This window comes from Phyllostomus hastatus, unplaced genomic scaffold (genome assembly GCF_019186645.2).
Source record: "Phyllostomus hastatus isolate PE091 unplaced genomic scaffold, TTU_PhHast_1.1 phas_contig_38, whole genome shotgun sequence".
In the NCBI taxonomy this organism is placed as follows: domain Eukaryota; kingdom Metazoa; phylum Chordata; class Mammalia; order Chiroptera; family Phyllostomidae; genus Phyllostomus; species Phyllostomus hastatus.
The window spans coordinates 10,354,574-10,375,594 of NW_025333869.1; the positions used below are offsets into that span (position 1 = coordinate 10,354,574).

The 21,021-nt window shown below is 43.4% G+C and overlaps 1 protein-coding gene across 1 annotated transcript; it reads left to right on the plus strand.

Moving 5' to 3' along the window:
• Positions 1–9,473: 9,473 nt before the first annotated feature.
• LOC123821009 (calmodulin-1-like) lies at positions 9,474–10,086 on the plus strand. The gene has a single exon (XM_045842242.1). The coding sequence runs from the start codon at positions 9,483–9,485 to the stop codon at positions 9,930–9,932; it is 450 nt and encodes a 149-aa protein (XP_045698198.1). The 5' UTR covers positions 9,474–9,482; the 3' UTR covers positions 9,933–10,086.
• The last annotated feature ends 10,935 nt before the right edge of the window (positions 10,087–21,021 follow it).

Sequence of the window (21,021 nt, forward strand, 5' to 3'; positions counted from 1 at the left end):
TAGGTAGAGCAGCTCTGACTCCCTGTCTTGGTGGCATGGCCTAATGTAATAGGTGTCCAAAGGGTCCAATGGTACAACCTCTCCTTACACCCAAGCTGGGTACTCAAGGTTCACCCTTCTTGTGAGCTAAACCTTGTTTGCTGTTGGCAGGTCAATGGTTGGGATTTACCCCAGTCAGTCAGCTGCAAGGACTGTGACCACTGACTACTGCCGTCCACCTTCCATGGAGGATCAGCTGTGCAGAGACAGAGTGGTGTTGCACTGATGTGGTCTGTAGCTCTCCACTAGGTGCACAGGCTATGGGGTTTCCCAGGTCATTCGGGCCAAGGTCATCCCCCACCTGTGTTCTTCATGGGGCCACCATGCATGAGCTACAAAGCAATCTAAGATGGCTGCTACTTGTGCTGGGCTTGGATATTTTCAGGTGAAACCAAGCTGCAAATGTAGGCTGGCTACTGCTAGTGCCTGATATGAGGCCACCTAGCAATAGGTAAGGGGGCTGGGGACTCACTGAGGCTGGCAGTTGCTTATTGAGAGGATTTAGGAAGTTGTGAAGCATGAGCCAAGACCAGCCATTCATATAGAAAAGCCACTGTTAACACCTTAAGTTGGTTGTAACAGACTCTCAGAGGACCTCCAAGGTGGGGCAAATAGTGTTATCCAGGTTCCATCAATAGATGGCATCTTAGATATGGCATCTGCCTTCTAGCTCTGTGGCTCTATGGAGGCAGGGTTCAGAAAAGGGACAATGGCCCCTGCTCACCTTCCTGTCTAGGAGAAAGCTGTCCCCCAGCTCTTGTCTTGATGCCAGACACTTCATTCCTCCCTGTATGCCACTAGTGCATTTCAAGCTGCTATCCCAATGATGGAACTCAGAGGGAGTGAGTCTGAGTAAGTCCATGTGTGAGTTCTTTAAGAGGAACTGATTGGGACTCTGGAAGTTTCTTCCATTGACTCAATCCCCATTGGTTTTTGTAGTCAGGAGTTATGGGGACTTACTTATCTTCCTGGCACTGGAACCCTGGTCTGTGGGGCCTGGTGTGGGGCTGAAACTCCTTGCTCCGGAGATATCCCTCCTGAATTTTTATCCACCATGCATGGATGTGGGATCAGCCTGTTCTGCATCTCCATCCCTCCTACCAGTCTGGATGGATGTTGTTTCTTTAATTCCATAGTTGTCAGACTTCCATTCAACTCGATTTCTGACAGTTCTGAGTGATGGTTATTCTATATTTCAGTTGTAATTTTGATGTGATTGTGCGAGTAGGTGAGCCATGTTTACCTATGCCTCCATCTTGACCAGAAGTCTCCCTTTTTTATTTTTCAACTAAAATTGACACAATATTATAGTAGTTTCAGGTGTACAACATAGTGATTAAATATTTATATAACTTACAAAGTGATCACTGTAATAAGTCTAGTACCCTTCTGACACTACATAGTTATTACAATATTATTGACTATATTTCCTATGTTATATTTTACATCCCCATGACTATTTTAATAACTGGCAACTTCTACTTCTCAATCCTTTTCACCTTTTTCATTCATCCCCTTAACTTCCCTCCCATCTGGTGACCACCAATTTGTTCTCTGTATCTGTTTGTTTCTGTTTTGATGAAACATTATTTAAAGAAATTGTAAAAGATCTAAATAAATAAAAATACATGTCATTACTCTTGTATCAGAAGACTTAATATTGTTAAGATGACAATACTCCCAAATTGATCTATCTATATATATTTAAAGCAACCCCTATCAAAGGGGTTGTTTATCAAAAAAAGACAAACAACCCAATTTAATAATGGGCAAAGTACTTGAATACACATTTCTCCAAAGAAGATAATCAAATCCCCAGAAGTCTTCTTTGCAAATATTGACAAGCTGACCTTCAAATTCATATGAAAAGTCAAGGATGCTATAACAGCTAAAACAATCTTGAAAAAGAAGAACAGAGTTGGAGGATTCACACTTCCCAATTTCAAAACTTACTACAAAGCTGAAGTAATCAAAACAGTGTGGAACTAGCATAAGGATAAACATATAGACAAATGGAAGAGCTGGGAGTCCAGAAATAAATCCATATATCTACCATCAATTGATTTTATCTCTTTAACAAATGGTGCTGGTACAACTGGGTATCCATCTGCAAAAGAATGAATTTGGACCTATACCATACATGATATGCAAAATTAACTTAAAATAGATCAATGACTTCAATATCAAAGCTAAAACCATAAAACTCTTGGCATAAAACATAGGAATAAATCTTCATGATCTTAGATTTAGCAACAGATTGTTAGACACAACACCAGAACCATGAACAACAAAAGAAAAAGTAGATAAATTGGACTTCATAAAAATAAAAAAAAAATTTGTGCATCAAAGGATATTATGAAGAAAGTGAAAAGACAAGCTACATAATAGGAGAAAATATTTACAAATCACATTTTTGATAAGGGTCTAATATCCCTGAAAATCCTCTGGCAAGTCAACAACAAAAAAGACAAACAACCCAATTTAATAATGGGCAAAGTACTTGAATACACATTTCTCCAAAGAAGATAATCAAATGCCAATAAGCACATAAAAAGTTGCTCAATGTCCTTAGATATTAGGAAATGCAAATTAAGACCACAATGAGGAATCACTTCACAGCCACTAGAATGGATTTCATTAAAAAATAGAGCCCTGGCTTGTGTGACTCAGTGGACTGAGTGCCAGCCTGGGAACCAAAGGTTGCTGGTTGGATTTCCAGTCAGGGCACATGTCTGGGTTGTGGGCCAGGTTCCCAATAGGGGGTGCATGAGAGGCAACCACACATTGATGTTTCTCTCCCTCTCCTTCTCCCTCCAATCCTCTCTAAAAAATAAATAAATAAAATCTTTTTAAAAATTAGAAAATAGCAAATGTTGACAAGGATATGGAAAAGAAGTGTCAATACAATTGCTGACGGCATATAAAATGCTTCTCCTGCTATGGGAAATAGTTTGGTGGTTTCAGTTAAACAGAGACCTCTCAGACCTCTATAACCCCACAATTTCCCCTCACCCAGTATGTCCAAAATAATCAAAAACCAGAACTACTCAAGTACATGTACACTACTGTACACAATAGCCAAACATGAACACAGCTCAAATGTCCATAAAGATGAATAGATAAACAAACTGTGGAATGAAGTATTGACACATTGTTGTGAATTTGTTAAATTACCATTTGTTAAGTAAAGCCAGTATGAGATAGTGAGCTGCAGTTGAAAAAGAGACCACAAGGGAAGTTTAAATGGAGAGCTTTATTCCTCATAGGTCCTAGAGGAAATACATGGCATCAGATCTCAAGGGGCTCTGGGAGGTGCTCAAGGCAGGGTACAGACAAAGCAGGAGGCACATGCTATATTGGGGTCTGTAGCTGGAGTGCTTTGAGGTTCCCAGTGTAAGACAGGATTGGTCAATTTAAACCAAAAAGGTCAGGGTTTTGGTAAGTTCCACAAGAGTCCATCCAAGGGGTGCCCAAGGGGAAGGCCCTGGGAGGTGCAGAGACTGTTGCTTACATGGGCTACTAGGGATGGCAGGTGAGGAATTTCCATTTGCCCGTGATTCCAGGGCTGTTATCTAGGGCATGTGCTCATGGAGGGACTAGTTTGAGCTCAAGGCCCCTGCAGGCCACTTGGTCACACAGAATGGATGCTGAGGCAGCAGTATTATGGAGTAGTTTAGCTAAATTCTCAACACACATGCTACATGTAGATGTGCCTCTGGATCTTTCTACCAATTTACAGAAATCACAGAGGACAGACGAACATGCCATAGAACACCACAAGAATGCAATCAGCAAATGTAGACTATGGGAAACTCTACAGGTCAAATGATATGGATCTTCAATATGTACATTAGAAATACATAAGAGTTGTAGAGGAGCCCTATATATTAAGAAGCATTAAAAAAAAAATTTATAACACTGGCCAGTTGGCCCAGTTGATTGAAGTATTGTGCCATACACCAAAAGGTTTAGGGTTTGATCCCAGGTCTGGGCACATACCTAGGTTGAGGGTTCTGAGGCAATCAATCTATGTTTCTCTCTCACATTAATGTTTCTCCCTCTCTCTCTCTCTCTCTCTCTCTCTCTCTCTCTCTCTCTCTCTCTCTCTCTTTCTCTCTCTCTCTCTCTCTCCCCCCCCCCAAACATATCCTTGGGTTGGCCAAAAACTCCATAAAATAAAAGACACATTTTTCATTTTCATCAAAAAGTTCATTGATTTAGATATTTTGAGTGTGTTGGCTATCTCCTGCATGAACATTGATTGTTCTCAGTTAATGTCTTGATTTTATTGCTATCAACTTCAAATGGTGTACCCAATCTCAGAACATTATCCAGCGAAAAGTCTCCAGCGTGAACCTTCACAAACAATTTATGATACATTCAATCAGTCATAGCACCTTCTCCATACATTGCACAAATTTTTTTTATGTTTCACTAGTGTTTTTTCCTTGTTTGAAATAATAAGCATACTATGCTGAAAATGTTGCATATTTTCTTCCACCTTCAATATTAAAATGGCTACACAAAAATTCACCAACTTTTAAATTTTTTTAAATTGCACACTGACATGACAGATGTCACAGTACAATCTAACAAAATTGTTTCAAATGAAGTTGAAGACAACTAAGCACTACAAAGCCATCTTACAGAAAAAAAGCAAACTTTTTGACCAATCCAATATAAACAAGGTAAGACAACTCATAGTAATGCCCTCCTGGTTAATAATTAAACTATAGAACAATGAAGAGATATGATTATTATAAATCAGGATAGTGGTTACTTTGAGGGGGAGAGAGAAGCATGAGACTGAGATTGAGCACAGGCAGGTGCTTCAGGCAAACTTCTATATTCTTGGTCTGAAAATAGTTACAAGATGTTTCCCTTATAAAAATTTATTGTCATGCATTGTTTTATGTGGTTTCCTACAGCTTTTTTTTATTTGCAAACAATTCCCTAGCCCAGAGATTCTGATTCAGGGAGTGTGGGACAGGGTCCAGATATGGTTTTTTTAATTCAAATATAGTGACCATACAATATTATATTAGTTTCAGATGTGCAACATAGTGATATTCAATATTTATACCACCTCAATAAGTCTAGTAATCATCTGTTACTGTACAAAGTTGTTATGATATTATTGACTATATTCCCTGCATTATACATTGCATACCCATAATATATTTATTCCATAAGTAGAAATTTGTACCTCTTATTCCCTTTAATGTTTTTCACTCATATTCCCACTCTCTCCCCTCTGGCAACCATCAGTTTGTTTTCTGTAATTATGAGTGTTTCTGTTCTGTCTTATTTATTCATTTGTTTTGTTTTGTTTTGTTTTGTTTTAGATTCCACATGTCAGTGAAATAATATGGTGTTTGCCTTCTCCATTCAACTTATTTCACTCAGCACAATATCCTCTAGGTACATTCTTGTTTTTGCAAATGGCAGGATTTCATTCTTTTTATCGCTAAGTAATATTCCATTCTCTATATATATACACCACACTTCTTTATCCTAGGGAAAAAAAAACATGAGTAGTAAGTTTTTTTACACTAGCCTCAGCAATATTTTTTTGGATATGTCTTCCATGGCAACAGCCACAAAAGCTAAAATAAAAAACTGGGACTACAACAAAATAAAAAGCTTTTGCACAGAAAAAGGTAATCTACTGAATAGGAGAGATATTTCCAAATGATTTATTCAATAAAGAGTTAATATCCAAAATATATAAAGAACTCATATGACTCAACATAAAAATAAAAGTATGGCCCTGGCTGGCATAGCTCAGTGGATTGCGTGCGGGCTGCGAGCCAAAGCATCTCAGGTTCAATTCCCAGTCAGGGCACATGCCTGGGTTGCAGTCCATGGCCCCCAGCAACTGCACATTGATGTTTCTCTCTCTCTTTCTCCCTCCCTTCCCTCTCTAAAAATAAGTAAATAAAAAATTTAAAAAAGAAAGAAATGTATCCATTTCAATGAACCAAATTTATTTAAAAAAGTATGATTTTAGAATTCTCCAGGTGATTGTGATTGTGAAAAATTAACAAGAGTATCCTTAATCAATCTTAATGCTCAAGAGAAATGAAACAAGAACCAGAGCCTGAAGTGTTTAAGTCAATCAAAGACCCCTATGTTGGACTTCTGGCCAAGATGGAAATGTAGGTAGACACACTGTGCCTCCTCCCACAACCAAAAGGACAACAACAATTTAAAAACAGCAAACAATCAGAACTGACATAAAATCAAACTGTATGGAAGTCTGACAACCATGGAGTTAAAAAAGGAACATTCATCCAGACCAGTAGAGACAAGCAGCTGGGGTAGAGAGGACTCCTGGCAAGACAGCAGCTGGCAGACCAGGGCAAGCAAGGCGGTGGCTGGCAGACCCAGGGAGGCAGGAGATTGTGGAGCAGGGTGCACAAAGCTGCAGCTGTCCCAAAAGGCAGCAGACCAGGTTGTTCCCACATTCACATGCAGATAAACCAGGAAAAACAAAGAGGGAGCAGGATTGACCGCTCAACCCAGGGCCCCAGCTAGAGGAAATAAAGCTTCAAACCACTGATAGAAAACACCTGTGGGGGTTGAGGCAGCAGCAGGAGAAACTCCCAGCCTCACAGGAAAGTTCATTGGAGAGACCCACAGAGTTCCAGAACGTACACAAGCCCACCCACCAGGAATCAGCACCAGAAGGGCCCACTTTGCTTGTGGGAAGCAGGAGAAGTGACTGAAATACAGCAGAGAATGGAGCAAGTGCCATTGTTCCCTCTAGGACCCCTCCCCCACATACAGCATCACAACACTGCGACGTGGGTTACCCAACCCAGGTGAATACCTAAGGCTCTTCCCCTCACTATGTAACAGGCACATCAATACAAAAAAAAAAAAAAAATTGCCCAAATGAAAGAACAGAGCAAAGCTCCAGAAAAAAATACAACTAAGCAACAAAGTAATAGCCAACCTATCAGATGCACAGTTCAAAACACTGGTAATCAGGATGCTCACAGGATTGGTTGAATTTGGTCACAAATTATATGAAAAAATGAAGGCTATGCTAAGTGAAATAAAGGAAAATGTACAGGGAATCAATAGTGATGGGAAGGAAGCTGGGACTCAAATCAATAGTGTGGACCAGAAGGAAGAAAGAAACATCCAATCAGAAAAGAATGAAGAAACAAGAATTCAAAAAAAATGAGGAGAGGCTTGGGAACCTCTGGGACAACTTTAAACATTCCAACATCTGAATTATAGGGGTACCAGAAGGAGAAAAGGAAGAGCAACAAGTGGAAAAGGTATCTGAACAAATAATGAAGGAGAACTTCCCCAATCTAGCAAAGGAAATAGACTTCCAGAAAGTCCAGAAAGCTCAGAGAGTCCCAAAGAAGTTGGACCCAAGGAGGAACACACCAAGGCACATCATAATTACATTACCCAAGATTAAAGATAAGGAGAGAATCTTAAAAGCAGCAATACAAAAGGAGACAGTTACCTACAAAGGAGTGGCCATAAGACTATCAGCTGATTTCTTAAAAGAAGCCCTACAGGCAAGAAGGGGCTGAAAAAAAGAAGTATTTGAAGTCATGAAAAGCAAGGACCTACATCCAAGATGGCTCTATTGAGAAAAGCTTTCCTTTAGAATGGAAGGGCAGATAAAGTGCTTCCCAGATAAGGTCAAGTTAAAGGAGTTCATCATCACCAAGCCTTTATTGTATGAAATGTTAAAGGATAAACGTTTAAAAAGATAAACATTAAATTTATTTATCTAAGAAAAAGAAGATAAAAACATGTATTGTAACATGACAGCAAACTCACAATTATTAGCAACCACACCTAAAACTAAAACAAAAACAAAAACAGACTAAGCAAACAACTAGAACAGGGACAGAACCACAGAAATGGAGGGTTAGCAACAGGGGAGTCGGAGGGGGAGAGAGGTGGAAAAGGTACAGAGAATAAGTAACATAAATGGTAGGTAGAAAATAGACAGGGGGAGGTTAAGAATAGTATGGGAAATGTAGATGCCAAAGAACTTCTATGTATGACCCATGGACATGAACTAAAGAGGGGGAATGTGGGTGGGAGTGGGTGTGCAGGGTAGAGGGGAATGAAGGGGAAAAATGGGACAACTGTAATAGCATAATCAATACAATATATAGTTTTAAAAATGGGTCTCTCAAACACCAAATTAGAAATTCACACCTTGGTCATCTACCTAGAGCTGGACTTTGGGAGTGTTTGTCAAGTTTTATCATAAGCTTTGAGCCAGAAATAGTATTATTTTTTTCTCCCTGGGAATTATAAGTAAGAGAATCCAGATCTCAGTGGAGGAAGGACCAATGGAATCTCCTCCTTCTGTAAGAAGGTAAATAAATTAACAGAACTGTGATAGAATATACTTAGATGCCATCCAGTGAAGCCACTCACTAACTGAGGACCAAAGAAGACCATAATCTACATCCATGTTCATAGCAGCACTATTCACAACAGCCAAAAGATGGGAGAAACCCAAGTGTCTATCGGAGGATGAATGGATGAACAAAACATTGTATATACACATAAAATGGGGTATTATTAAGCTTTAAAAATAAAGGAAGTGCAAAACAGTACAGACACTTTGGAAGACAGTTTGGCAGTTTCTTACAAAACTAAATACAGCCTTACTATATCATCCAGCAATTGCTCTCCTTAGTATTTGGCCAAAGGAGTTGAAAACATGTCCACACAAAAACATGCACATGGATGTTTACAGCAGTTTCATTCATAATTGCCGAGGCTTAGAAGCAATGAAGATGTCCTTTAGGGCATAAATGAATAAACTGTATATCCAGACAATTAAATATTATTCAGTGCTAAAAAGAAATGAGCTATCAAGCCATGAAAAGACATGGAGGAAACTTAAATGCATACGACTAAGTGAAAGAAACCAATCTGAAAAGGCTACATACTGTATGATTCCAACTATGAGACATTCTGGAAAACTCAAAACTACAGAAACAATAAAAAGATCAGCTGTTGCCAGAGTTCAGAGGGGACAGGGAGTAAGAAGAGCACAGACAATTTTTAGGGTAGTAAAATCACTCTGTACAATACTATAATGGTGTATATTATCCTTACATACTTGTCTAAACCCATAAGATAGATAGCACCAAGATTGAACCTTAATGTAAACTGTGGTCTTTGGGTGATAATGATATTTCAGTGTAGGATTATCAATTGTAACAAAGGTAATACTCTGGTGGGGGATGTTTGTAATGGGGAAGGTCTGGTTGCAGGGGCTTGGCACGCAGGGGTGTATGGAAAATCTCTGTATCTTTCTCTCAATTTTGCTGTGCACTTAAAACCTCTAAAAAATAAAGTCTATTAAAATGTAAACAGATTAGTCCAAGTGGAGCAAGCGAGCTGAATGGTTGTGTAGTCAAGCCTCAGAGATTGGCAGCACTAGCAGCATGGCTGACCAGCTGACTGAAGAGCAGATTGCAGAATTCAAAGCAGCTTTTTCACTATTTGACAAGGATGGTGATGGGACTATTACAACAAAGGAATTGGGAACTGTAACAAGGTCTCTTGGGCAGAATCCCACAGAAGCAGAGTTACAGGACATGATTAATGAAGTAGATGCTGATGGTAATGACACAATTGACTTCCCAGAATTTCTGGCAATGATGGCAAGAAAAATGAAAGACACAGACAGTGAAGAAGAAATTAGAGAAGCATTACGTGTGTTTAATAAGGATGGCAATGGCTACATCACTGCAGCAGAGCTTCACCATGTGATGACAAACCTTGGAGAGAATTTAACAGATGAAGAGGTTGATGAAATGATCAGAGAAGCAGATATTGATGGTGATGGTCAAGTAAACTATAAAGAGTTTGTACAAATGATGACAGCAAAGTGAAGGCATTGTACAGAATGTGTTAAATTTCTTGTACAAAATTGTTTATTTGCCTTTTCTTTGTTTGTAACTTATCTGTAAAAGGTTTCCCCTACTGTAAAAAAAATATGCATGTATAGTAATTAGGACTTCATTCCTCCATATTTTCTTCCCTTATTGTCATTGTCCTGAACTCTTATTTTAGAAAACTGATCAAGTAACATGTTACATGTGGCTTACTCTGGATATATCTAAGCCCTTCTGCACATCTAAACTTAGGAGGAGTTGGTTAAATGAGGGAACATCTGGATAATGCCTTTTTTAAAGTAGTTTTCTTTAGGAACTATCAGCATATTGTTGTTGCAGTGTGGAGTTGTAACTCTGCAAGGACTATGGACAGTCAACAATATGTACTTAAAGTCGCACTATTGCAAAATAGGTGTATTATTCAGGTACTCATACACTATTTTTTTGTATTGCTGGTCCTGTACCAGAAACATTTTCTTTTATTGTTACTTGCTTTTTAAATTTTGTTTAGGCACTTAAAGAAAATCTGCTTATGGCACAATTTGTCTCAAATCCATTCCAAGTTGTATATTTGTTTTCCAATAAAAAAAATTTAACACCCCTCCAAAATGTAAACAAACAAAAACTTGTAACTTATGAAGTCTGTCCAGAAAATATCCAGCCATCAGCTACCCCCATAGTATTTTCCTGAATCTCATTGATGGTCTGAAATCTCTTCCCTTTCAAAGGTGATTTTAGTTTTGGGAAAAAACAGAAATCACAGGGCACCAACTCTGGGCTGTAGCAGGGGCTGAGTCATCTGAGTGACTTGATGTTTTGCCAAAAAATTCTGCATGAGATGTGATGTATGAGAGGGCATGTTGTTGTGATGAAGCTGCCAATCACCAGTTGCCTGTAGCTGTGGCCTTCTGAATCATCCAGATAGTTTCGACAGAGGAATGTTCAAGCTTAACACAAAATCTGATGCAGATTCATTGCTCCACTCACTCAGTTATTTTGAATGTAACAGCCACAAAGTACACATGCTCACTGAATAGTCTCTACCACCCCCACTGACCAGTACAGTGAAGTCATCATTATTCACACATGTGCATTCCAGTCCACTCTCTTTGGCTGCCAGGTTACATTGATGTCATGTAGACCATTCTTATTATATTAAATGGCTAGAGTTTTTCCAGACAGACATCATATAGGTAAAAGGAAATTATGTTATTACTATACAAAGAGCTCTAAAAAATCAATAAGAAAAAGAGATATCCAATGAAAATGAAAAATAGATATGAACAGGCAGATCATAAATAGATTCAAGTGATCAGTAAATATATTAGATAATATTAATAGCTAACATTTACTTAGCCTTTACTTTGAGCTAGGTACTATGCTAACACTGTACATGTAAGATGCCCTTAAACCCTGAAATCCAACTAATAAGGCATCTACAAATCCCACTTTATAGATGAAGAAATTCAAGTCCAGGAGATTCAGCAACTTACTCAACATCATAGGACCTGAGAGTATCAAATGGGAATTCTCACCCAGGCAGTCTGGCAAAGCACAACCTTACTCATACTAAAGGAATTGTAAAATCAAAATATTATTAAGATTTATTAATATACCATCCTTTCACTTATAAAGTTAGCCAAAATATTAAAGTTTGATAACACTCAAATGTTGACATGAATATGAGGAAATACAAATTTTCATGTATTATTATTGGTATAATCTTTTTGGAGAACAATTTGCCAATATGCATAGACATTTTATATCACCACTCCTGAAATATTATCCTACAGATATTCTCACACATATACACAAAACTATACATACAAGGATATTTATTTTTATATGGTCTTTACAATAGCAAAAATATAGGAAACAACATAAAGTCCAGTAGAACCTCACTGTATTTAATATGCCCATGAGAAGGGAGGTAAAATCTATACATGGCAATATTATCTACAAGATACATTAATTCTTAGAAATAAATGCAGAATAGTATCTAGGATGATCTCATTTGTATAAAATAGTTAGAAATCTGAGCTGTGATTACAGAGGAAATTTCCTGGAGGACCATTGGAAATTACAGTGTTAACTATAGGAACTGCAAGGTGGGAAGAGAGACAGACCTTCACTGTACACTTTGCACTATTTGAAGTTCTTATCATGAACATGTACAATGTTTAAAAACAAAAGCCAAGGTCTATACTTTTGAAATTCATATCTTAAATATGTATTCCTTCTGTTATGGAACAGGGGGGCTGGCCCTGAGCACATATGCCTAGGGCCAGCTGGAAGTGTGGGTTCTTGACATTGTGTAGAGAAGATTCACAACACAAGTCCAGGTGACTAGATTATGATGGTATGTTTATTAAAGCTGGGGACAGTGAAACAAGGAAAAAGCTTAGCAAGAAGACGCAGCAGGAGAGCCTAGCCTGGACTGCCTTAGCTCACTGGAAAATCAGAAAAAAGGGCAGCCTTGGGATAAATTCAGGGGATTAGCCTGGGCCAAGCTGTGCATGGCCTTATTGTTTAGGAGACTCCTGTGGGGAAACAAGAGGAGAAAAAGAATGGGGTGGGCAGCTTCTCAGAGGGACAGCAGCTTCTCAGAGGGAGAGCTTGCTCTGGGTCCTTTGTCTGGAGGCTATTATCTCTCCCTTGCAGGCAGGAATCTTAGGGGAGGTCTCAGGAGAGGGTTTCAGCAGAATATTCATCAGCTCTCCAGCTGTGCCCTTTCAGGGTCATGGTCTCCACTGATTGGTCAGTGACAGGGCAGGGGGTCTTTAGTCTTTATAATTGGTTCTGGTATCCCCCACCTAGTTTTGCTGCTTTGCTGGGCCTAGATGTTATCTCTAAGGAGGTGACCTTTTGTATCTGGCTGTAAATTGCTGGGCCAGTTTGTTGAGCTATTTGTCTGTTTCTCTATTCCACTTACCAAGGAATTTTCCTAGCTTCTTACTATTCCCTCTCACTTTCATTTTTAAAAAGACAAAAAGCCAGCCCTAATTTCACACAGACTGTGTAACCAGAAAAGACACCGGCGTTTGGGCTGCCTGTCACTACCAAACCCAATGAGCAATGACAGCGATTGAATTTTTTATGGGTGCTTTATTCAGATGGCCGGCGATCCGAGAAAATGGCGGTTCATACCCTAACAAACCATCTTGCCTTCTCTTTCCTGACCATATCTTTTATAAGGGAGTGGGGGAGGACAAGCAAGTGCGGTGAGGGCTTTGAAATTCAGGGAGGATTAGGTGAGCGAAGCTGCAGCCTTCCTGTTCGTGGCAGTTAGCTGTTCCCAAGGAGGGTGGGTCACACAAAAGGCCTGGATGCCTCCAACTTGTCCCCAGGCGGTAATCTCTAGCCAATGCCCCAGGAGGTCAGCTGCTTTTCCCGGGAGCCAGGATGGGCCTTATCTGTAGTTTCTGAAACAAAAGCTTAACATACACATTACTTGCTAGACTTACGGCTTTTTACCTTAAGCTAAAATTTTCCAAGTCTTGAGTCCCCTATCAACTGGAGTTTGAATTTCAGTTTCTTCATTTCCAGGTCATAAAACAGGGCAAGTTACTTGATCTCTCTGAATTTCAGTTGTTATTGTGAAGTGGGGCTAATTGTAAGAAGATAATGCATGAGAAACATCGTCATTGCTTCCGCCGTTTGTTTAGTGTCAGAACATGGCAGCCAATATTATCATTGTTTTCATTCATTGACAGAATATGAAAACCTGATGTTTTTCAATTAATTAATTGTGTATACCAGTAACTTCTTCAGGCAGATTATAAGTTTCTTCCTTACTGTGAAAATATTACATCTGGAGGTACAGCAGCCATCTTGTGACCATGAGAACATGTTGAAGATGACCGAACAAAATTATGGAAAGACTCTGAATTCCTAATGTCTTCACTGAGCCACTGTGCCTACTCTAGAACAGTGGCCTTCTAAATTATTAAATGAAATTAAGAATTAAGTGAGAAATTAAACATTCAAATTTTTTATATAACTTTTGGTTCGTAATTCAATTACTTGTAGCCAAAAATGTCCTAAGGGAGATGCCACCTCTGAGAGGCCTTGTGGGCATGGAATGAGAGAGGAGTCCTTGTCCTGGACACAGTCCCCTCTCCCCTACTGAAGAAGAGAGGCTCAGTCCTGTGCAGGCTGCGCTCTCTCTCTCAGTTCCATGCACACCCAGCCACTCTTCAGTTGTGAGGCTGTCACCCTGTCCTCCTGCTTGACCTGCTGTCAGGAATAGGCTCTCCCTCTGAGCTCTCTCTTGGCTGCCATCACCCCTGACAGACCTCACTGGCCTTGGCACCAGTTGGAGTGGGTGGAGATCATGCCAGGTAAGGAATGACGAGGGAGAAGACCTTCAGAATCAGCCCCACCTCTGAACTTTAGGCCTCAGTCCTTCTGTGACAGTCAACTCTAACTTCCATCCCCTCCTCGGCCCACTGCCCCCACACACTTTCCCGGGGGGGCGGGGTCTCTTCTGCCAGGCAGGGTCAGGCCCACTACCAGAAGGCCCAGTCCTAGCCCACACTGCTTTCCCATGGCCCAGGCAGAGGAGCCCCTAGTGTGTGACCACAGAGAAGTTCAGAGGCTCTAGGCAACTTTAAACAAAAGGTAAGTCATAGGGTTATGAAAATACACCTATTTAGGGTCCACTGACAAAGGCCCTTACATCCAGCCCCCTTGGCATGCATAATTCACATCCAAATCAAAGGTGTAAGTGAAGCTGTCTCCCTCTCCCTCCATTCCGTGCCCCTCCAGGCCGCTGACATCTCTGCCTGGACTCCACCCTCTCCATTCTTCCCAGCATCTCCACCTCTGTACTCCTCTCTGGTGATCTTCTGCTAGAAGGAGACCTGGTGGGCAGAGAGTGTCCAGAGGAAGGGTGGCGGGTGGCGAGGAGCACAAGGCACAAGGATCACCTTCCCTCACCCAGTCCCACATCGGACTGCAATACTGCCCGTGACTGGCCAACCTCCGCCCTCTGGACGGGTCCTGCGGGAGGTCAGGTCACTCCACGGGATTCCCAGTTGGTGAGGGTGTGTGGCTCCATGGTCACTAGGGGACATCAGAGCTCCGCCAGTGGACCACGCTGCTCTGTGACCTGCACTAAGTAGGACCCCTGTGAGAGACCCCACAGGAGGGACCCCACCTGGCTCCCTGGGACCCACACCGCACAGCCGACCCGCCGACCCTCCCAGCCAGCCCCAGGATCCCATCCTGCCCCAGCACCGCTCAGCACCCGCCAGTGGTAGGGATGTGGGGTGGTCATAGGTTGGTCAGAGAAAAGGAGGTCTCCTTGCTCCTAGCCCCAATTCTATGACCAAAGGGTGCCAAGGGGACTTAAAGCCCTGGGAGAGGAGGAGCCCAGGCAGGGACTAGGCACAAAATGTAAGGGGTGGACAGAAGACTTGGTAATTAAGATAAATGCAGTGCAATATTTTTAAATCAAAATTAATGCAAAAAATAAATTTAAAAAGTCAATAATTCAAATAAAGGCAGGATCCAACTTCCCACCTGGCTGCCCTACCCTTCAGCAAAGCTCAGGCAGTGTTCCTGATGTCTCCAGTAGTGCTCTATGTCCCAGGCCTGAGATGACAGCCCAATTGGCTCCTGCCTCCCCTTCCCCAGCCCAGTGGTATGACCACTTAGGAGGATGTGGGCCTCACCCAAGGGATGCTACAGGAGACAGAGATGTTTTGCAGGATAGAGAAGTTTAGAGGTTGGAATTTTCACAGGAAGAAGCCCTTTCCCCACTCCCTGAATACCCTCAATTGTGAAGGGAAAAAAAATCAAACCAGAGAGTCTTCCTCAAGAGACATAGGCTGGGCTGATGAAAGCCACAAAGCTTGAATACAAAATGACACACTTGGTCACCATCTTCCCAAACCCTTGACTGCTAAAAAATGAGAAGTGACTTGAGGGAGGGAGAAGCATAAGGCTAGAGATGAAGAGCCATGTAGGCCTGGGATGAAGGGATAATTCCACTCTTTCCCAGCTGGGCTCCAGCACCCCAAGTTTAGTTACTTGGTGAGCCATGGAAAAGCCAGCCCCAACAGAGGCTTCCTACTTGGGCCTTGCTTATGCTTCTCAATGGGCACCTTCTCAGCTGTCTACCCGGCGCAAAGAAAAAAGGCTCATTCTCCTAACTCCTAGCTCCTAGACACAAGACCAGTCCCACACATGACAGAAGCACAGAGATGGGACAACAAGGTGTGTCCCAACTGATTCCCAGGCCATGCCACAACCTAAGTACAAGCCAAGAAAGAAAATTCTGAAAGCATGAAAGAGAAGGTGGCCCACCTAAGGCCAGCAGATGGGCAATACCCATATACCTGCCCACTGGGTGACCCAGCCACTCAAGCCCCAGTAAGGGTCACCAAAATTAAGAACTGCTGGGATCCCCTTCCAGCCTGATCAAAGCCTCTCCAGTCACCCAGCAGGACCACTGACAATTATTTTCTCTTTTGAGGCAAAAGTGATAGAAACCTGACATTCTGGGGATAGGACACCCCAGAGTATCCCAAGGAGGCTGCCTTCTCTAGTGAGATGCTCAAAAGCTACCTCAAGTTCAAACATTTTAATTTTCACCAAAGGAGAGAAAGGACATGTGTGTCAGAAGGGCCTAGACTCATGAAAATCAGGAATGCCAAGAGCCAGAGCCAGCAATTGCTCAGGGAGAAATGGCACACACCACAGGAAGAGGAACTGCTCCTGGAGAAGGAGGGTTAAGGCAAGGCAGACCCTGTCATAAAGGGAAGGAAGCATGATTTTTAACAAATTTTAACAAATTTTAACAAATTTGCCAATGATGACTGTGTGGTCTCATAGGGACATGAGGACCAGTGCTGACCTCAGGGCAACCTAGCCACAGGCCCTAGGCTCTGTCTGGCTCTGCACTGCCTAATAAGTGGATATAGACTGATAAAGAGTCTGAGCTATCTTCAGATGAAAAAACTGGGCCAGGCCAAGATGATGAATGAGAAGGGATTTAACATGAGCACAAGGAAAGTTCTGCATTTTGGTAACCAGGGTCCCTTGGCATGAGCACAAATGAGACAGAACTACTTCAGAGTATCTCACAGAGAGAGTTTGGGCATTTTGTGGGCTTTGGGCTCCATGAAAGTTTACTGTATGAAGGGCTGCTCAAGTATGAATGCAATTGTTGGCAAGTATGCCCCCAGACCCCTCAGATACCCATGGTTTCTGTGCACCCTTCCATTGGGATAAGCCCTACAACCCCGTGCAGAGCCCAGCCCTGGGCTCCTGGAGCTTCTAGCCTGCATGCCAGAGCCGGAAGTGTCTGGAGCTTACTGCACCCCCACCCTTGGTGACCCTTACCCTCAAAATAGAACCTGGACCCGGGGTTCCCCTGTGGGACCTGGGCTAAGCCAGGAATCTACCTGAAATTGCACTCTTGACTGGGCCTCTATCCCTTCTCCACCTTGTGCTCCCTCTCCCTCTTCATTAATAAACTCAGAATCCTCATCCCAGCACAAGCTTCCAGGGAACCCAGCCCCAGACCAGTGAGCAATGAGGGATAAGATGGTCCTCAACATGGCTCTGGGAACTACAGTTTTGGATGGCTAAAGCCAGAGCACACATGTCCCAGGCAAGGTGCAAGTCAGGGAACAAAGGAGCTGGAAGAGGCTGTGAATGTGGAATGGTCAAGAAGACAGAATGTAGGCAAGAGCTAGGCCCTGCCTATGGCTACAGAAGTGGCCTCCAATACCACTAGCACATGTGCTGAGTGCTAACTCAGTGCCAAGACGCCTTATGGGGTTATTCCATTTACTCTTCACAGGAAACCTAAGGAGGCACCATTATCATACCCATTTTACAGAGGAGGATGCTGAGGATCAGCAAAGTTAGTAACTTGTCCAAAATCTCATGGCTATAGGTGAGACCCAGGATTCAAACTCAAGTTTCACCCACTAAACTACAGTGTGCCCCACTCTCATGTCCTAAGTGCCAAGACCTGCATTGGAAAGGCATGTCTGTTGGTCCCTTATTAAATAAGAATCCAGCACCTCTAGGAATCACAGACTCAATGCAGCTGACAGGGAAGGTGCTGTCAGTGGGACCAGACCATTATCTGCTTTTCCACCCTCCCAGTCCTGTGTCCTCAGGGCAGCAGCATCTTATACTCTAGCAGGAACAGCTTCCCCCCAAGTGACTAGTGACTCCCTTACAAGGGTGATGGCAGCCTGTGTCCGGGCAAGGCCCAGAGGGGACAAGCTCCAGAAAGCCAGGGTTCAGCTGTTGGGGGCTTGGAAGGCGGCCAGGAAGGAGAGACAGGGATAGAAGGGAGGGGGATTCCTGCCTGGGCAGAGAACTCTAGTAATCTGCTCCAAAGGATAGAATCTACCAGAAAAAAAAAGAAGAGAAAAAAAAAAAAAAAAAGAAGACCAGCCAGGACCAACAACCCTTCCCAGGCAAAGCTCTGACTTCTACTACTTTAAGTTCAAAGCAAATGTACAAATAATGAAAGCCACCACCTCCCAGAGCAGGACCTAAAGGGGACCTGGAAAGTCTGATCAGAAATCCAGAGTCTGAGAGACCTGTAAACCAGGTTGGTGGCCATGTCCCAAGACCCTAGACAACTGCCAGTCAGGACTGCCCAGGGAGCAACCAAGGGTGGGAGGCAGGGGCAATTTCTGCCTCCAGGACAAATTCAGAAATTAACCTACAGTCAATCCACAGTGGGCTGCGGCTATGCAGCATGGCTAGTGAGGACAAGGGCACAGTTCCTGTTGTCTCAGGACAGCAAGCTTAACCAGGAGGGTGTTCTCCAGGCACCACCCTGAAATTTATCTCAGTCAATATAAGTGGGTAGGCAGCTTCAGCTATCCCATTCCCACTAATGGCCTGGCCCAGCCTGACATGCTGGCATGCCAGGTTCTCTGCCTGGAGGTGGCACAGATTGGCACACATTGGCCAGAGTGAACTCATGAGAATCTGTATATGACACAGGAGAAAGTCTCTCCATGAAAGGTTTCACTGGTCCCAGCCAAGCCCCATGGCATGTGGCCCTTCACCTTCCCCTCCAGAACCTCCCACCTGTCACAGGTGGTAGCTTCACCTCCTTTTGCTCCTCAGCCTCCTGGAGCTCCTTCCTGAATCCACCACACCATGTGTGTGTGTTTTTGTCCCTAACAGGTCCCTCCTTGGTTCCCACGCCCCCATTCCCTTGGGTCCTTGCCTTCCACACTAATCTATCCAATGGCAGCCAAAGGGCTATTTTTTAAATGAAATCTGGCTCTACCACCCCTTCCACACCTCCCCTAAGTCCCTTTCCTCACTCCAGGATCCTCATAATGGGGACTTCCTTTGCCAGCCTCCCAGCCCAACACCCCCAAATAGCCTGTATTACAGTGACTCAACACAGCCCAGGCAGGACAGGGACCTCTGAACCCCTGACCAGGCTGTTCTCTGCCTGCCTGGCACACCCCTCACCCTCTGCCCACCTGTCCAAACCCACTGTGTCCTCAAGACCCTGCTTAGCTGTGGCCCTGTGGGAAGATGACCTCCCCAGTCCTGTTCCATACCCTTCCCTTAATGTCCCCACAGCGATTTGCTCTCTCCAGTCTGGCCCAATGAAGTTGAGGCTCTTGGAGCCTGCTCAGGGCTTGGCATAAAGACAGCCCAGTACCCATGTGTCACTCCCGAGAGCATGATGTGCCTACCCTATACCACACAGAAGAGGACAGGTCCAGGCTCTGAGCTAGACAGTGCCTAGAGCCTCATGACTACACAAAAAACCAGCCTGGTCATATTTTTAAAAGGGAAGCTAGGTCAAGTCCCTTCCTGCTGTTCACACCTAACCTTCTGTCCCTACCCCACTGGCAAAAGTGGTTCTGACTTGCTGTTATTTTAAAGCAGGTATGGCATTTTACAAAGCTCAGCTAGAACTGTGAAAGCCATGGTTCTGGGTAGAGCCCACTGAGGGGCCTTGGAAGGCTTTCAATCTGAAGCACGCCTTTCTCACCTGCTCCTTTGGCCCCTTAGCATGTCACTCTTGCTTGTGAAATTAACCCAGGGTTGCCTGAATTATTTCTACCTCAGTGGTACCAGGTCCCTGGCGGCGGGTAAAAGCCTCCTGTCAGGTCCTGGGTTCCCAGGTGCAAAAGGGGGCCCAAAACAGGGCCACATCATGGGCAAAGCTGCTTGTGAACTCAGACTCCACCCCTCCCGTGCCCAATGACCCTGGGCAGGACACTAACCTTCTGGCTCCCTCACAGGGTGGGCTGCCAGACTGTCTCAGGAGCTGAAATTTTCAACTTGAAGCCCCAGGATGAGGACCCAAGCCCACTCACATCCTCCACAGTCCTGGAGAGATCCTTGGGCAATAAAGTCAGGCTGTGCCCTGGTGTCCTGGGCTTTCCCACTCCCATAGTCCCCTGGCTCACAGGCCTCCCTGCCCCCCACAGCCTCACAGCTCCTGCCATTTCCCACCAGGTGGCAGACCCCACTCAAGGATCCTCTTTTCCCATTGATTCCTGCCCTCTCTTCTTTGAAGAATTGTACCCACTGAAAATAAAGCCCTAAATTAAGGAATGAGGTGATAATGGTGCAATTTCAGAAGGTGTGACATATTTGGGGACAGTTGGCCACCTGTCCTCCTGTTCCTGTGGCACAATGACCTAAAAGGCAGGTGGCTCTTACAAGCACCCTGTGGACTTTCTGTAAAGCTCAGCACCCTCATACTGAGGTGTACCTCTCTTCCGTAATGTGAGCACAGTAAGGGCACACACAGCCTGTCACATTTCCCAAGGAATCCATAGAAGCTGGCACAGAATGTGGCCTCAGTAAATTCTTGTTCATGGCTGCCCTTCCCTGACTGACCAGGCATGCTGCAGGTAAACAACCCAGGTTTCCACCAGCCCTGCTTTGAATCCTAGCCCTCCACTTCAAGCTGTCTAGCTAAAGTATGTCAGCCAGAACCCTGCCAAATGTCTGTGGTTTTGTCTGTAACACAGGGTGAAGAGCTGAAGACTCAACAAGTGACAAATGGTACGTGGCACCCAGGAGGCCTTTGACAGTGTCATTTCACTTCCCTAAAGACCCGGCCAATCTCTGT